Here is a 15,429-nt window from a genome sequence, read left to right as displayed (position 1 = left end):
GATTTTTTTTATGAGCCAGCCCAACCACCACCACCACCACTGAGCCCCATGACCTCCCAGCAACTCCTACTGTCGAACCCAAGTTATGACAACCTCGTCCTACCTCTCCATTACAGCTTAGATCAACCCAACTCGAAATGGGTCTCCCCCTCTCTACCAGCCCAATCACCACCACCGAGCCCCACAACCTCCCAACAACCCCCACCGTCGAACCCCAGTCATGGCAACTCCCTCACCATCGCAGCTCATATTAGCCCCTGGTAGCAATTCCTTCATTGAATTTTGAATTCCAGGTTTGTGGGACTTAGAATAAATTTTTCAATTTACTTAGCCACGTAAGATGTGTTTTGGATGATGCGTGAATAGGGGCTGCTCCCCAGACTTTTTTTTTTTATTATACTTAACTAATTGTTTTCATCTCTTCTCTCTCTCTCCGTCCTCTTATTCCCTTCTGCACCGACACTTTTTTCATTTCTCTCAACACCATTTCTTTCCCCCACCTTTCTCATCTCTCTCTCTCTCTCTCTCCCTCTCTCTCCATCCATCAGCCGACAACCCTCTCCTTTTCATTTATCTTCTATCAACCAAAACCACCTCTATTTTTCTCTCTCCATATATCTCAGTCGCCGTCGTTTCCAGTAACTCACGACAACGCTTGGTTTCTCTCCTCTCTATTCCGTCAATATTTGACCCACAATCATCATCGTCCTCCACAAGATTTGCGAAGACTGATGTGAAGATTTGTTTGAAGCCATGAATATGTGGGTGCCAGAATAAGAGAGTTGACATATTCACGGCTTTGGGTGAACATCCTCTGTGCGTGGTGGGTCTCATGATCGAATTTGGGTCGTTTTGGTGGCTGTCGTTGTAGACCTGGTGGTTTGTCATTGTAGATCTGGTTTGCAGATCTGGTGCATCTAATGACCGAATTTGGGTAGTTTGCAAATCTGAAGATTTTTTTTTTTTATATGTAGACATTTATTGCAAATTGTGTTTAGATTTAGTTTAGTTTCATGTATATAGGTATGATTTTGTTAGTGAAGTTGTATAAATTGGAACAGATTTTCTTTGGTTTGATTTTGTCTCATGCATATGCGTATGCTCTATTTTGTTGAGAAAAGCATGAACAAAACAGTTGGTGAGAGGAAGAGAAAATACAAAACAATGAGACTTTCATGAGAAAATAGAAGGCAAAATTGGAAAGAAAATAAGGACATAAATGGAAGAAAAGGTGTTGACAAAAACACTATTTAAGGTCAATTGGCGCTTATTATATATAATAGATATATATATATATATTAAATAGCTAAACTTTATATTATAAATTATGAGATTGGAAAAGAAACCACAAATAGTTTATACCTAAAAATAGTGAAATATTTATAACTTGAGACTAAAATATTTGATGATACTCTCTTTGCCGGCACAAGCCGGCGTAATACTTTTCTAAACTTTCTCGATGTACTCCCCTCAAAAAGACAATGAAAGATATGCAACCTAGCACTCGTAATATTAGATGCAAAATGATAAACACATATTAGATAGTAGTTTCAGTAGAATTGTTAAAAAAAAAAAGAAAAAAAATACTTACAGATCCAACACTCCAAGTGGGGATCTTTTTCTTTTTTAGGTAATGATACCCTTACCACCAAAGACTACCTGTTTACTACCCTTAGAAACTCTGCTTCTATCTATTCTGCCATCCCAGATTAGACTAAGCTTTGTTAGTCAGCTTTCATTTTCTTTCATATGTGAAATTTTCCCTCGCGCCAACATTTAATACGAGCCGAGACCCTTCTTTCCTCTCTCCCTCTCTCTGGCCCTTTTTGCGTCGCTTTCATTTTTTGGGTTGCCACTGTTGAAGTTGGCTTGAGAGAGACGTAAAGCCCAAACTACATCGAGCCTAGACAACATCAAGCCCACCTCCGCGTCATACCTCTTACAGTGAGGATACTTTTGTCTCACCTTCGTCGCTCCTCCTGTGGTATGGAGAAATCACTTGAATATTTTTCACAAGGAACTTTTTGGAGTTTGAGTTAAAAGTACAAGTGAATTTAATTTGTTATTCAAATTCTCATAGTTCCTGTGTTTGAGCATCTGGTATGTAACACCCTGTATTTTAGTGTATTTTTATTGAAAGATTATTTTTATTAATTCAAAATTTTATTCTCTTGTTTTAAATTTATCGGATATTTTTAGATGATTTATTTTATGATCTTTAAATTGTGAAAAAAAATAATTTGAGATGTTTCCTTAATATTTGTTATTGTTATGCATTTAAATTGTTCTTTTTTAAATTAATTGATTGTTGGATTTAATTATTTTATTTTCATTTTATCATTACGTTTAAATTATTTTATTTAACTTGCTGTTTTGAAATCATTTTCGTTGGATCATTTTTTGTGACCCAAGAGGTGAGGATTGGACCTCATTTCTTTTTCCCACTTTTCTTTTTCTCTTTTTCTTTCCTTTTTTCTTTCTTTCTTCCTCTGTTTTCCTTCCCCGCGCGACACCTTTCCCTCTCTCTTCCCCGTGCGTTCACGTCGTCTCTCCCAACCCACCGCCGTCGCGCAGTCGTGCGCGCACCGCCTCTCCCGTTCGCTTCCCCACCGGCCGGCAATCATACCCTTCCAACCTCAACCTCCCTCGCGCTGCCGGTAGCCTCCACGAACCACCCAAAGCCGCGGCCTTCTTTTCGTTCCAGCGCCGCCGTCGCACTACCTCCGGCCACCATTTTTTCATCACTTAATCCTCGACCTCCTAGCAACTCAATGGACCCAACCCCAGCTCCGATCCGTCATCGGTGAAGCCTATTTATCTCCATCTCCGATTTCGATATTTTAGGCCTAAAACCACCCTTTGCGCCGCCACTCACGGCAAACCACCATCACCATTGACTTCACCGACGTCTCTAAGCCCTATCCTATCAATTTTGGGTCTTGGTTTGTCCCCATTCAAAAATGGGTATTTGATACCCACGGCCACAGTGCATTTTGCACTGTTCTGCAGTTGTGTTGCCACTTCTTGCAGCTCCGTAATCCTTCGAAAATTATTATATAGCACTGTAAGTACTTTCCCAAAGAACTTTCGTGATTTAAATGTATTTTTGCACTAACTCATTTTATCTGTGAATTGGTTGGTTATGCCGGATTGAGTCCGAGGAGTTCGGGGGTCGGATGGATTGTGGATGGAGTTGATTGTATGTTTGGTTTGTGATTGGATTGTGTTGACATTTGTTGGTTGTTGGATATTGGTGTTGTGTCTTGTTCACTGCATTTGCACGCATGTTCATGTTTATAACTGAAAACTGGGTTTTCGCATGATTGCATACATGTTCATGTGTTTATTTGAAAACTGAATTTTCATGTGAGAAATAATTTTGAGTATGTTTGAAATGACTGGATTGACTGGTTTGAGAAAAAGGGAAAAGAAACTGTAGGGATGGTGGTAGAGTCCCGCCTGTGATTCCCGCCTACGGTGCACGCGGTAGGGATGGTGGTTGTGTCCCGCCTGTGATTCCTGCCTACGGTGCACGAGGTAGGGATGGTGGTAAGCAGGGATGGTGGTATAGTCATGCCTATGATTCCCGCCTACAGTGCTCTGATAAGTATTCATTGTGTGTGATAAGTATTCATTGTGTGGAAAGGAACTGCAGGGATGGTGGTAAGCAGGGATGGTAGTAGAGTCCCGCCTGTGATTCCCGCCTACAGTGCACGTGGTAGGGATGGTGGTATAGTCCCGCCTGCGATTCCCGCCTACAGTGTCCGATAAATGGTTTGTTTTGTGTGAATCATTTTCTGGAAAAATGACAGACTATGTTTTTAGGCCAAAATGAGATTTTGGCGTGTGTTGAAAAATAATCATTTTCGGAGAAAATGAGGTTTTGAGATCTATTTGTTGGTTGCATTAATGCGTTTTATCCCGAGAGTTTTTTGAATTATTACTTACCTGTAGTACCATTTTATGGTATCGCAGCTTTTGATGCAGATGAGGATGATGTGCCTTAGCTTGGCTCTGTTGGTGGAGTGATCTGGGATTGCTCCTGTTTGTCGAGATTCGTTTTCATCAATTATTTATGTATTTGCCTTGTATTATATTTTAGGATGACTGTATAACCTTTTAAAGATAATTTGTTTTGAATATTTGTATTTAAACTTCTGGTACTTAGATGATTTATTTATATTATCCGCTGCAATTTTTATTTGCACTTTTGCATATTGCACACAGTTGGCACTATCGTTGGGATACGTGAACCGTGTTATCATCATCCCGACGTCACGATTCCCGTATTTTTTTGTACGTGGGAGTCGGGGCGTCACATGGTATAAAAGTAAAATTTGATTATCAATGCAAAACTTGAAATAGTTTTCATGATAAAGACAATCTTTTATCAAATCACGATCTTAAAGTTTGAACTATTTGACATTCTGCATTGAGATGCTGCTACACAAGGGGTTTTGTGATAAATATTTCGATATTTTAAATGCTTGCTAGTTGTGGTTTTACGTGGTTTTGGTCATGGTGCCATCTTTAAAATCTGACCTTTCTGAAATCAGATATAACAACTGTATTGGATGTGTGTATCAATTCAGTAAAATTTACATGGATTGTGAATATAATTATTAAGACAAATCTTTTATCCCTCTAATACTGTCAATCTAATTGTGAGCATGAATTAAACTTATAATATATGAAATTGTTTTCTTTTTGACCCATAATTAAAGTTAAACCAAAATAAATGTAAATGATAAATTTATAACTTGAAATTTGGCTGCTATTAAGTTCAATGATGATATATAAGAAAATGCATTGGATGTGTGTAATTATGCCGTATTTGATGCATTTTTGCTGAGCATAAATTAAACTTATAACATATGCTCAATCTAATTGTGAGCGTTAATTAAAATGATAACACATGTATTTTTGTTGTAATTATGCCGTATTTGATGCATCATTGATTTTTTTTCTTTATGTTTGATTGATTTTTTTCTTTGTTGTCTTTATCATCACTTTTTGTTTTTGTTTTTTTTTTTTTTTTGTCTTTGTTTCTTATGTTATGTCTGTGTAGGGATGAAACCAAATGTTGGAGATGAGGATGTTGTTGAAAAGTTGAAGGAGAGAATGTCATTTTTCTCAGTTGAGGAAGTAAGGACATGCTATATGCGATATGCAAAGCAATTTGGTTTTGAAGTGACAAAGCGAAATTCTAAAATCTGAGCCAATGGGAAAATAAGATATTTCACCCTTGCTTATGTCCATCAAGGCATGTTTGTGAGCATATAGTCGAATATTCTTAAACCAAGATCGATGGAATATAACGAATGTAAGGCAAATATTAATGTCCTATTGGGTTCTGAATGAAAGTTTGCTTGACTCATGGTTTCCTTGAGCACACTCATATTCTCAGTCCTAGAAAAGCAAGATACATTAGATGTCATAAGAGGTTGAATGAGCCGATGAAGAGAAGACAAGAATACAATGATATATGACCGGCATTCAATTGAGTAAGAACTATAATTCTTGCGTTGCTGAGGTTGGAGGGTATGAGAATCTCACGTTTTGAGAGAGAGATGCACGTAAATACATACATGAGGTCAGATTACTTCAGCTTGGGTTAGGAGGTTCGAAGCACTAACAAAACTACTTCACTCGTATGTAGGTGCAAAATGATGGTTTCTATTATGTCATGGACATTGATGATGAAACCAGATTGTGGAATGCATTTTGGGTGGATGCCCGTAGTGGAGTTGCTTACGAGTCGTTCGGTAATGTTATAACTTTTGACACGGCATACTTGACCAATGCATACAAACTGTCATTTGCTCCTTTGATAGGAGTTAATCATCATGGTCAATCGATTCGATTTGGATGTGACTTGATTTCTGGGGAGGATATGGACACATTCGTTTGGTTATTTTAGTTGTGGCTTAAGTATATGGATGACCACGTACCACAAGACATAACAATAGATCAAGATAAAGCTATGTAAAATGCAATTGCAAATGTGTTTCCTAAATCTCGACATCAATTTTACTTGTGGCATGTAATGAAAAGAATTCCCAAGAAATTTGGAGCATATAGACAATATGATGGCATCCAAATTCAGCTTCATGAGTATTTTGTTTTCCTCGATTATTTCTTGAATGTTGTGTTATCTCCTTGTGACAGATTATGGGAAAGAAAACAATCGATCTTTGAACTGTTCACACAAGTGTGCTTATGACACGTTGACTTGTGATGAATTCGACAAGTGTTGGCTGCAACTTTTTGATAGTTTTGATCTCCGTGATAACTTTTGGCTTGAATGGTTATATTATAAGCATCATTTATGGGTGCTAGCGTACGTGAGGAATGACTTTTGGGCAGGAAAGACTGAATGTCAACTATTCAAATAAGATAGAGTATAAATGTGTTTTTGGATGATTACGTAAATTCAGAGCCAATATTAAAGCAATTTGTAGATTAGTATGATAATAAATTTAGACGCAAGATTGAGAATGAGCTTGTAGCTGGCTTTAGTTCATTCCACACACAAATTCCGTGCATAAATTTTTATGGCATTGAGAGGCAGTTCCAAACAGTTTATACAAATATTAAATTTAAAGAAGTTCAAAAAGAGTTAAGATGTTTGATTTCGAATGAAGGAGGAATTTTTACATATCATGTGACTTACTAGGTCCAAGTTATGGATGGATTAAGAAAAAGTGTAAAATGTGTTGACTTGAACGATGAGACTGTGAAGCAAGGTGCACGTGTCAGTTGTTTGATTTTGAGGACATTTTGTGTAGGCATGTCATTCGTGTGTTGACACTCCATGACAAGGAATAGTTGCCTTCAAAACACATCTTTGATAGGTGGATGAAGGACTTGAAATGAGATTACACACTTGTCCGAAGTAGCCGCGATGATCTGAGTTGTAGTCCAAATGCACACCAAATGAATACATTGATCAAGGCATTTTACGAGATTTCTTCAATTGCAGGAATGTCAGATGAAGGTGGTGCGAAATTAATGACTCTTAGGTAAGTTGAAGTTGGAGTGGGTTGAGGTGCAGCCAGCGTGTGATAATTGTCCTATTAGATAATTAGGGGTGACAAAAGGGTCTTAGAAATTAAAAAGTCTTGTAGCTGCTCGTAGTAAAGGGAGGCCAGTTTGTAAGAAGAAACAATCATCATTGAGAATGCAGTGAATATGTTGACATCAAGAAAGACACAATGGGCCCAAGTAAGTCAGGTAGTTTTTGTATTTTATGTGTCTAATCATATTTTGTAACCTATCGGCATTAACTATACGTCTTGGAATTTTGAATAAAAGAATTGGCCACACCTAGATAGAATCGTTGTGGCAGATTTTGGCTCACCTAGCTTGGCCGGGTGTGATTTTCCTATAGCCTCTACTGTTCAATCAATTGTGATATTGTTTGTACGTTTTTATTTTTATTTTTTTTTATTTTTTATATATATAATATGATTATTTGAGGATATTAATTGTGGATGTTTTGTCTTCCCTTGGTAGGTACAACAGTCTTACCAACTTTTAGAAGATGATAACTCTTGTTGTACTCCTACATATCACGATGTAGATATCAATATCCGTACGTATAATAGATCAACACTTATGCTGAACTTTAATTTTACTCCAAATAGTACAATCATTGGTGTAACAATATGATGCAGGTTTGGAATTGTAGACCCATTCTTTAGACACATTTTGCAAGAAGCTGTATTGGAAGAAATTCATGTTTGTGGTCCTAATTTTTAAGATACAAGGTATATATATTATAGTTTAGTTATTACTTTAATTAAGTTGAGGCATTTCTACAGTTTACTGTATTGCTGAGTGTGGTGATATTTACGTGCAGGCTTGTGAAATTTACGTTCATTTTACCTATGTTGGTGTAAAGGCTAGTGCTCAATTTTAGTGCTAATTTTTGTGCTCATTTTGTTGCTCAGTTTGGTGGTGCTCATTTATGTAAGAATACCATTTCTTATGTTGTTTTTGTTGTCTTTTGAGAATATCATTTCTAATATGTACTAGACATTTAACTGTCGGGTACTTTCAATGTAAAGACATGATTATATTTTACTTCTGATTTGTTTCCAACAACATTCTCTTTGGATATTGTGAGGCGAAAGATGCAGTTGGAAGGGGCATGTGGACAAGCCCATGTCTATAATATTGGCTTGTTTGGGACATTTGGACACATAATCCAAAATGAAGGCCTCTGTTGTATGGAGGCATTTTGCCAGAATTTTGGGCAGGTTGTTCTTGTGGTAGGCATTGTCTACGAGTCATACAAGTGTACCAATTCAAATGATTAAGTCATACCATATTATACTACAAGTGTACTCCTCAGAATATTAAGAAAGACAATGGAGCAATGGTTTTATGATCTCCATATGCACTATTCAATTTATTTTAATTCATTTTAATAGCTATATGTTCAGGAGAAAAATATCAATTTGACTTTGAAAGAGAGGAAGACATAAGACACAATATATACAGGACGAGCAATTATAGCTGATACACTACTCACAGTCATCGTGGATGAATGTTCTAGTTTCGAATAAGTAGAGTACTTGATTATCACAAATCCACAATAGATAGAGAAATACATATTTTATTTAATTCAAAATAAATACATTAAAATCCTCATTTTCTTCTTCATAATTTTCTTGCATAAGAGTGTGAAGCGAGTTCTATTGATTTTCCTATGTTGTTTTTAACAAGTTTAAGGGATATAAAGCCACTTTTTTATTCCAATGACTCCAGTTCTACCTTTTTGAAGCTATTTTCATGATTAATAGCCTCCTTCAGATCCATGTTGTCTGAAATCGAAAGGGGTCTACTCTTTATTGAACTGTACTACTGCACCAATGCTAGTTACATAAGCAAGTAAACTTTTACAACACATAAGTACTATCCACATTATAATAATAAAATATCAAAGTATCCCTTGATCATGAAACTATAATATGAAGCATACTCATTGTTGTCTGTAGCTAGAAAATCTATCAGGTCAAATACTTTTAACAATACCAAACATAAGAATTTTAACAAAGCTAGTATGCTCACTATTGAAGGACCATACATATACAAATCTCCCTGCCTCATGTTAACAATACCAAACATAATATGTAGTCTGACTCCAACATCATATAACAAGTTTTTGACAAAAAACTAGAGAGATTTCCAACCTCGTTGAGTGGTTAAAGTAAAGTAGTAGCCATATTAATACAAATATGAAAAACATCCACGGCACTATAAGTGCAACCCTATATTTACACATGAGCATCTTTGTTTTACGTGCATCCACTTGGGTTTCTACTTGATGTTGAGTAGCTTTTATTTCCATTTTTTTACTTGAACTTAGATGTCACATACTGAACTGGTATATCATTCTGAGCAGTATTTGCCAACAACTGTTCATTCATTGCTTGAAGATGTTCTATTATAGTCATACCATATTCAGGGATTTCAGGATCTACTCAAGTGAAAAACTTGCATGATCGGCCATACTGCAAAACACCACAACAAACATGTGGGTTAGGCTTGGTTTCCAACCACAATGACATGATTAAAATATGGCATCTTACTTGCCAATTCTTACAAGTAAAAAATCATCTGCCATAATTTCCATCCACCCTTATGACAAGTCTTTAGGTTTGCTTTCACACCACACCGACATATTGGATCATCAAATATTGATCTAAAAGATGAGTTGACACAGAATTTGTAGAATTCTAGAAGCTGATCTAGAAGCTATAGCTATGTCATCACTTTATTGGTTCAGAAACCCATATTAATGCAACATCCTTTACTTGACCAAACAAATACTCATATAGAAGTGAAAAAAGAAATTTGTGCTGTAGTAGCTTGGAGAGAAATTGTAATGGATCAATAAGCATAAAAAAGTGAGAGAAAATTAATGGATTCATACATAAATGTAGATTCTTTATAACTTTGAATATGCAACAAAGGTCAAAAGAGCAAAAGATAAGAGCAAAGTAAAGAGGAACGATACAGATCTCCAAAAACAAAAACCCACCTCTTTGGATCCCAGAACCCCACAAAGACACCATATGCTACAAAACAAAATAGAGTGCAAAGGGAAGCAAAAGAAAAACCCCACTTAAACAAATCAGAGTACCTAGTTGAAAAGTGAATAGAAAAAAAGGGAAGTCCAAGAAGGTACCTGGTATAGAGTCTCAAAGATCACCAAATCTTGAGGCCATGGACATAATGTAAACTTGTAAAATAGATCAAATTAGACAAATCTATTACTCAAACCCCAGTCTCACCATGTTGTACCTTGAGGTTTTTAGTGGAGTACTTCATGGGCTCAGACAAAGGGTAATGATATGAACCCCTTGGTGTCCATCAGGTATGTTGGCATTGGACAATGGGGGAATTAAGAGAGGGATTGGAGGAATGTGTGTAAGCTGGGAATTACAATATTGTGGAAAATCCAAAATACACAAGGGTGGTGTAATAGCATTAGAGGTACTGCTAAGTCAAGATTCTCAAACTAGAGGTAGATTGTGGTATATAAATGGGTACCCATATTAATGGTACTGCACCAACATTCCTTCTATTATGCATTAATGGATGTCAAGATTTTAGACCTTGGATACCTTACACATGCATGAAAGAGAAAGGAAGTCGAAGTCCTAACTTCAAATCTACCTTTGAATCATACTCTTCAATAAAAAGCAATCCAAGCAAAGATTACCAAGTGATTTTCTCATACATTGAATCAGTATAAAGCAATCCAAATAATCATCCTAAAAATGAAAATTATAGAGAGAGAGGGAAATTGTGAGGACTTACCTGGAGGCTCAGGAGGGGTGGCTCTACATGGCCGCAACACCTTATTGTGATTTCTCCCAAATCGCCCAAACTCGTGAATCCATGACATGCTGCCATTAATTGGTGACAACGTTGTCCAAACCCTAATGGGAAAGCGAGATGTTGCTATTAGAATTGGATGCAAAATTCAAGTTTACCCCCCTCTATTCCTAATTTTGAAAATAGATAAGAAATAGGAAAATGATGTTTGTAATCTTAAGGGATATAAGTCTTGTATATATCTTTTAAATTTTTTTATATGAATTTCATATTTATTCATTTTTTTTAAAAAAAAATATGCAAGACTTCCACGCTATAAGAATATCTAATATTACTCAAAAGAAAGATTAATAACACATTCAAGCGTTACGAGAACTTAGATTTAAGAGTTTGTATATATATATATTAACTCAAGTGAATTAGAAAAATGAAATGAATTTTCATTACATGAATAATATCCAAAAACATGGGATGATTTCACACATTGCAAATAATTTGGGATACCAAATCGTTGATTTGAACAGTTTGGAAAGCTAATCGGAAAAACAAAATGACAAATTCTGACTACAAAATAAAATTTCCAATTATAAGACATTTCCATCCAAAACAAAAAAGAAAAGAAACATAATTTTTGTTTTTTGTTTTTTGGGGGATGGTGGTCTTTGTGCCGTAAAATAAGAACAACATTAAAACCCAAAATCTAAATGGTCCCATTTTGGTCCGTGTCTTATAGTTTTGACGATGAAAAAGGTTCTTTTTATGGCATTTTCGACCGTTACACATATATGGCTCCACCACGCTCCCTGCCTGCCTCCATATATGGCTGTCTTTTTAATTTTAAAACCCCTTCAAACACATGAAGAAGCATCCAATATTCATTTACAAGTTCATCTCACGTGAATCCATTGCAAGCTGATTCGCTTTTGCATTGACCCTGCGTCTCAAAACCGACCGTCCAAATACCACAAATCTAAAGTCCTACAAAGAGACAAAACAGACTCGAAACTCGAGGACGTGCATTTAAACTACAACTTCTAGTTCTACACTTCTCTTCGGAAGTCCACAGAGAGAAAGAGAGAGAGAGAGAGAGAGAGTCCCAGCTCTGTGCTTTGGCATCTGGGGAGAAGAAGACGAAGGAACCAGGTACTACCTCTCTTGTTCTTGTCGAAGTTCTCTTGTAATGGTCATGGTGGCCGTTCAAAAAAATATATTGCTTAGTCCAGGGTTATCTGGTCGCTTAGTTCTGTTCTTAACTCACTGAGTCTTGAACTAAAGACTCCTTTTTTTATCCTTTCTTTCTTTTTTTGTTGGTGGGTTATTACCAATTTTTTCTTTATGGGAAAAAGGGAAGGTTAGGGTTTTGAAAATTACTAGCCTCTTTGAAATTATTCCAGCGTGCCTCGACAGCACAAATTCTCTTTTGTGCAACCGCGACGGGTGTTTTCTCGACACGGCCGCACTTATACTGGAGATCAACGACAGTCGTCCGCTTGTATATGCGGGTAGTACGCCTGGTTTTTTCTTTTTAGCCGAGGGTTGGAGACCATATCTTGTTTATTCTTATCTTTTCTCTTTGATTTGGTAAGTTATTAATATATATATATATATATATATATTTTTCCGTCTTGTTTTTAAGGAAATAAAGAAATTTGAGTTTCTGCAAAACCAGATTCCATATAAACATTTTTTTTTTTATAAGTAATTCCATCTAAACATTTAGGACGTTGGATGACCTCATTAGCACCATGATTAGAATTTAGAGTAATGTTATTAATAGAGGAAAATTAATTGTTTTTTTTTTCTAATCTATGTCACTTTCACCTCACATTTTGTTTAGCTTGGCTTCTGATTGATAAAAGAGAAAAATAAAGCTTGAGACGTGGGTTTTGATTTTGAGTAGGTACGGACTGATAAGATGGTGGAAATGATGATGAAGAACCAAACATCACACCGGTGGTGGTTTGACAGCCACAACAGCTCAAGGCGCTCACCATGGCTCCAATCTACTCTTGCCGGTACCTTAATCTTCTTTTTTTACAAATTTTTGTTTTTTAAAAATTTTTCTGTATCAAGTGGGCCTAGATTTTCTTTGTCTTTGATTCCGTCTGTATCTTAACTTTTTTTGAAAGTTTGAATATTTTTTACTTTTGTGACTTTGTTTATTTTTGGTGGGAATCTGAATTACAAGCTAACAAGTCTCAGGGAGACCGGTTGGTGTACTGGTGGGTTTTATTACATCAGATGAATAGGAACAAGATTCTTGATATAGGGACTGTTAATTACCCAAAAACTAGGAAGGACAAGAAAAATATTTTATATGGGATGGACCTCCATGGATCCCATGTGATTTGGAATTGGGTGACACTACAGCCACAGAGGGATTCTCCCGACAAGACAAATTGCCTTTTTTCTTCATACATACATTCTTAAAAAAAAAATTCACAACATCAATAAAAAACACTTAATCACTTGGTAAAAAAAAAAAAAAAACTATTGGGAAAATGCTCGGGACCCATTATCGGGATCCCAAGCATTTCTCTTTGGAATTTGGGTAGTCTTGTCTTGAATTGGGTAAATTATTAAATACTATAAAGGTAAGAGACAAATAATTACTATTCAGATGGGGGGATGTTCATCTCTCTTGGATCAAACACCATGCATGTTACCTTTTATGAAAAGGTTCATCTATTTTCAGTAATGCCGTTACATGTTGATAATTTCTTCTAAAGAAAAAGATTATCTCTTTTCTTTTTATTGAGTCAATGACGCCATAAATTACAGAACAATTGAAATCCTTGCCATATATGTATGCCTCAGCCATGAAACAAATGATCCATGAAGACACGAACCAATTCCTTGTCTCTAGTCCGACCCCATCAATACTTACATAGAATGCTATTTGACTAACAAGTCAAAATATGGGAAACTCCGGACCTTGGGCTCCTTGGAAGAGGCACCACGTCTTGTCTTCTTGGCACTGTTCTTGATAGGTGATATGGAGCCAGTTCTAGGATGATTGAATAGGTTGAAATAGTGAGAGTACTCCCTATTTTATTTAATAGTGGTCCTCACTGTTGATTGTTGAGCTCCACCAAGAGCTGTCAAATACTTTTTACATGAACTTTTAGCATTGGTCTCAATAGTTTAAATCATTCTTTAGAGCCTTGAAATGACTTGAACCCCCTGAAATCTTGTTAATATAAATAAACTTTGGTGAACATGCAAAGCAGATTTCTGGTACTAGAAAGTTGGAAGGATGTGGGGCCCTATAATAATGCATTGATCCATCCCTGCTATATTCTTTTCTTTTTCTCCTTTTTATCTAATTATGGTGATTAGAGAATTAGACCCTTTATGTCCTCATGCAAACCTGCTGCTTTGTTTGTATTGATGCCTATCTCCATTATTCTCTGGCAGAACTAGATGGGAAGACGACGGCCATGCTAAAATTGATCGAAGAGGATGCAGATTCATTTGCTCAACGAGCTGAGATGTATTACAAGAAGCGACCAGAGCTGATCAGCATGGTTGAAGAGTTTTACAGAGCTCACCGATCATTAGCTGAGCGATATGATCAATTGAAGTCTGACTCTAGCACTCGCCTCCTTACAACCTTGGGGTCTCCATTTTCTTCCACTAAAGATCGACTGGAGAAGTTAACAAGTATGATGGATCAAACGGATGATGGCTACTCTGAGACTTGTGACCCTGAGGAGTCCGTTGAGTCTGAAGTTGATGATCCTGAACTAGATTATGAAACTGAAGTTGATCAAGAAATAAAGGCAGAGGCCATTCCAAGTGGGGTCAGTAATGATGAAGTGAAGAAGTTGAGGGAAGAGATAGAAAGACTTAAAGAAGAGAACATAATTCAACGAGATCTACTAGTGCAGAAAGATGAAGAGAAGAGAGAAGTAATAAGACAGCTGAGCTTGGCAGTGGATGTGCTTAAGGATGAAAATGTGAAACTGAGGAAGTATCTTGCTAGAGACTCCCCCAACCCAAAGAAACGGGCTCCTTTTGAGTTCAACATATTTAAGGGGGCATTTCTGGGGAAGTTGTTTAATGGGCCTCCGAAGGTTAGTGTTGTTGCTTTGTAGAAGTGGGTATATTCTGGTGAATAGGGTAGTCTGTAGCACAGTCTAGAGAGATGTCTATATTAAGGAAATTTCCCTTCGAACGCAACTCGGAAAGTTAATCTAACGCTACTTTTAAAAGTATCTTCCATCATTCTCGATATTCTTCCTCAGACGAGTCATTTACCTGTAATTCAATTTTTGATAGTCTTCCTTTTAGTTTGTCTTTTGGGTAATTGGGCAACAGTCCCCTTGCATCTAGATAAGTTTATAACAGATCAGAGATGGATGGTTATGCCCGTATGCATGGTGCTTTGGTGTGTCTAATGCGAATGCTAATGAAAACGCCAAGTTACCAACTCTACAAACAAAAAAGAAGAAAATGTAAAGGGGAGGGAAAGAAGAAGAAGAAGAAGAAAGGGTAAGAAGTTACAGTTTGAGAGGCAGAGGATGCCTCTTGTTGAGCAATCTTCAAAACCAAAAGAGGAAAGTAATAGAAGGTAAAACT

At 36.6% G+C, this 15,429-nt stretch overlaps 1 protein-coding gene across 2 annotated transcripts; it reads left to right on the top strand.

Annotated features, from left to right (window-relative positions):
- Positions 1 to 11,791: 11,791 nt before the first annotated feature.
- Positions 11,792 to 15,058, top strand: LOC121259279 (protein NETWORKED 3C). Of its 2 annotated transcripts, XM_041160810.1 has the most exons (4): positions 11,792 to 11,991; positions 12,256 to 12,350; positions 12,749 to 12,863; positions 14,266 to 15,058. In XM_041160810.1, the coding sequence occupies exons 2-4, from the start codon at positions 12,345 to 12,347 to the stop codon at positions 14,943 to 14,945; spliced, it is 801 nt and encodes a 266-aa protein (XP_041016744.1). In that variant the 5' UTR covers positions 11,792 to 11,991; positions 12,256 to 12,344; the 3' UTR covers positions 14,946 to 15,058. The 2 variants fall into 2 exon arrangements, with proteins under 2 accessions (XP_041016744.1, XP_041016745.1); XM_041160811.1 differs by lacking the exon at positions 12,256 to 12,350 and having other exon boundaries at positions 11,797 to 11,991.
- The last annotated feature ends 371 nt before the right edge of the window (positions 15,059 to 15,429 follow it).

The sequence above is a fragment of the Juglans microcarpa x Juglans regia genome, chromosome 4D, assembly GCF_004785595.1.
Source record: "Juglans microcarpa x Juglans regia isolate MS1-56 chromosome 4D, Jm3101_v1.0, whole genome shotgun sequence".
NCBI classification, from domain to species: domain Eukaryota; kingdom Viridiplantae; phylum Streptophyta; class Magnoliopsida; order Fagales; family Juglandaceae; genus Juglans; species Juglans microcarpa x Juglans regia.
This window is presented reverse-complemented; position numbering and strand designations above follow the sequence as displayed.

Bases quoted from the DNA above. Each gene is read 5' to 3' on its own strand.
- LOC121259279 (XM_041160810.1), top strand. The intron at 12,864-14,265 runs GTACCTTAATCT...ATTCTCTGGCAG, and splicing joins GCTCCAATCTACTCTTGCCG to AACTAGATGGGAAGACGACG.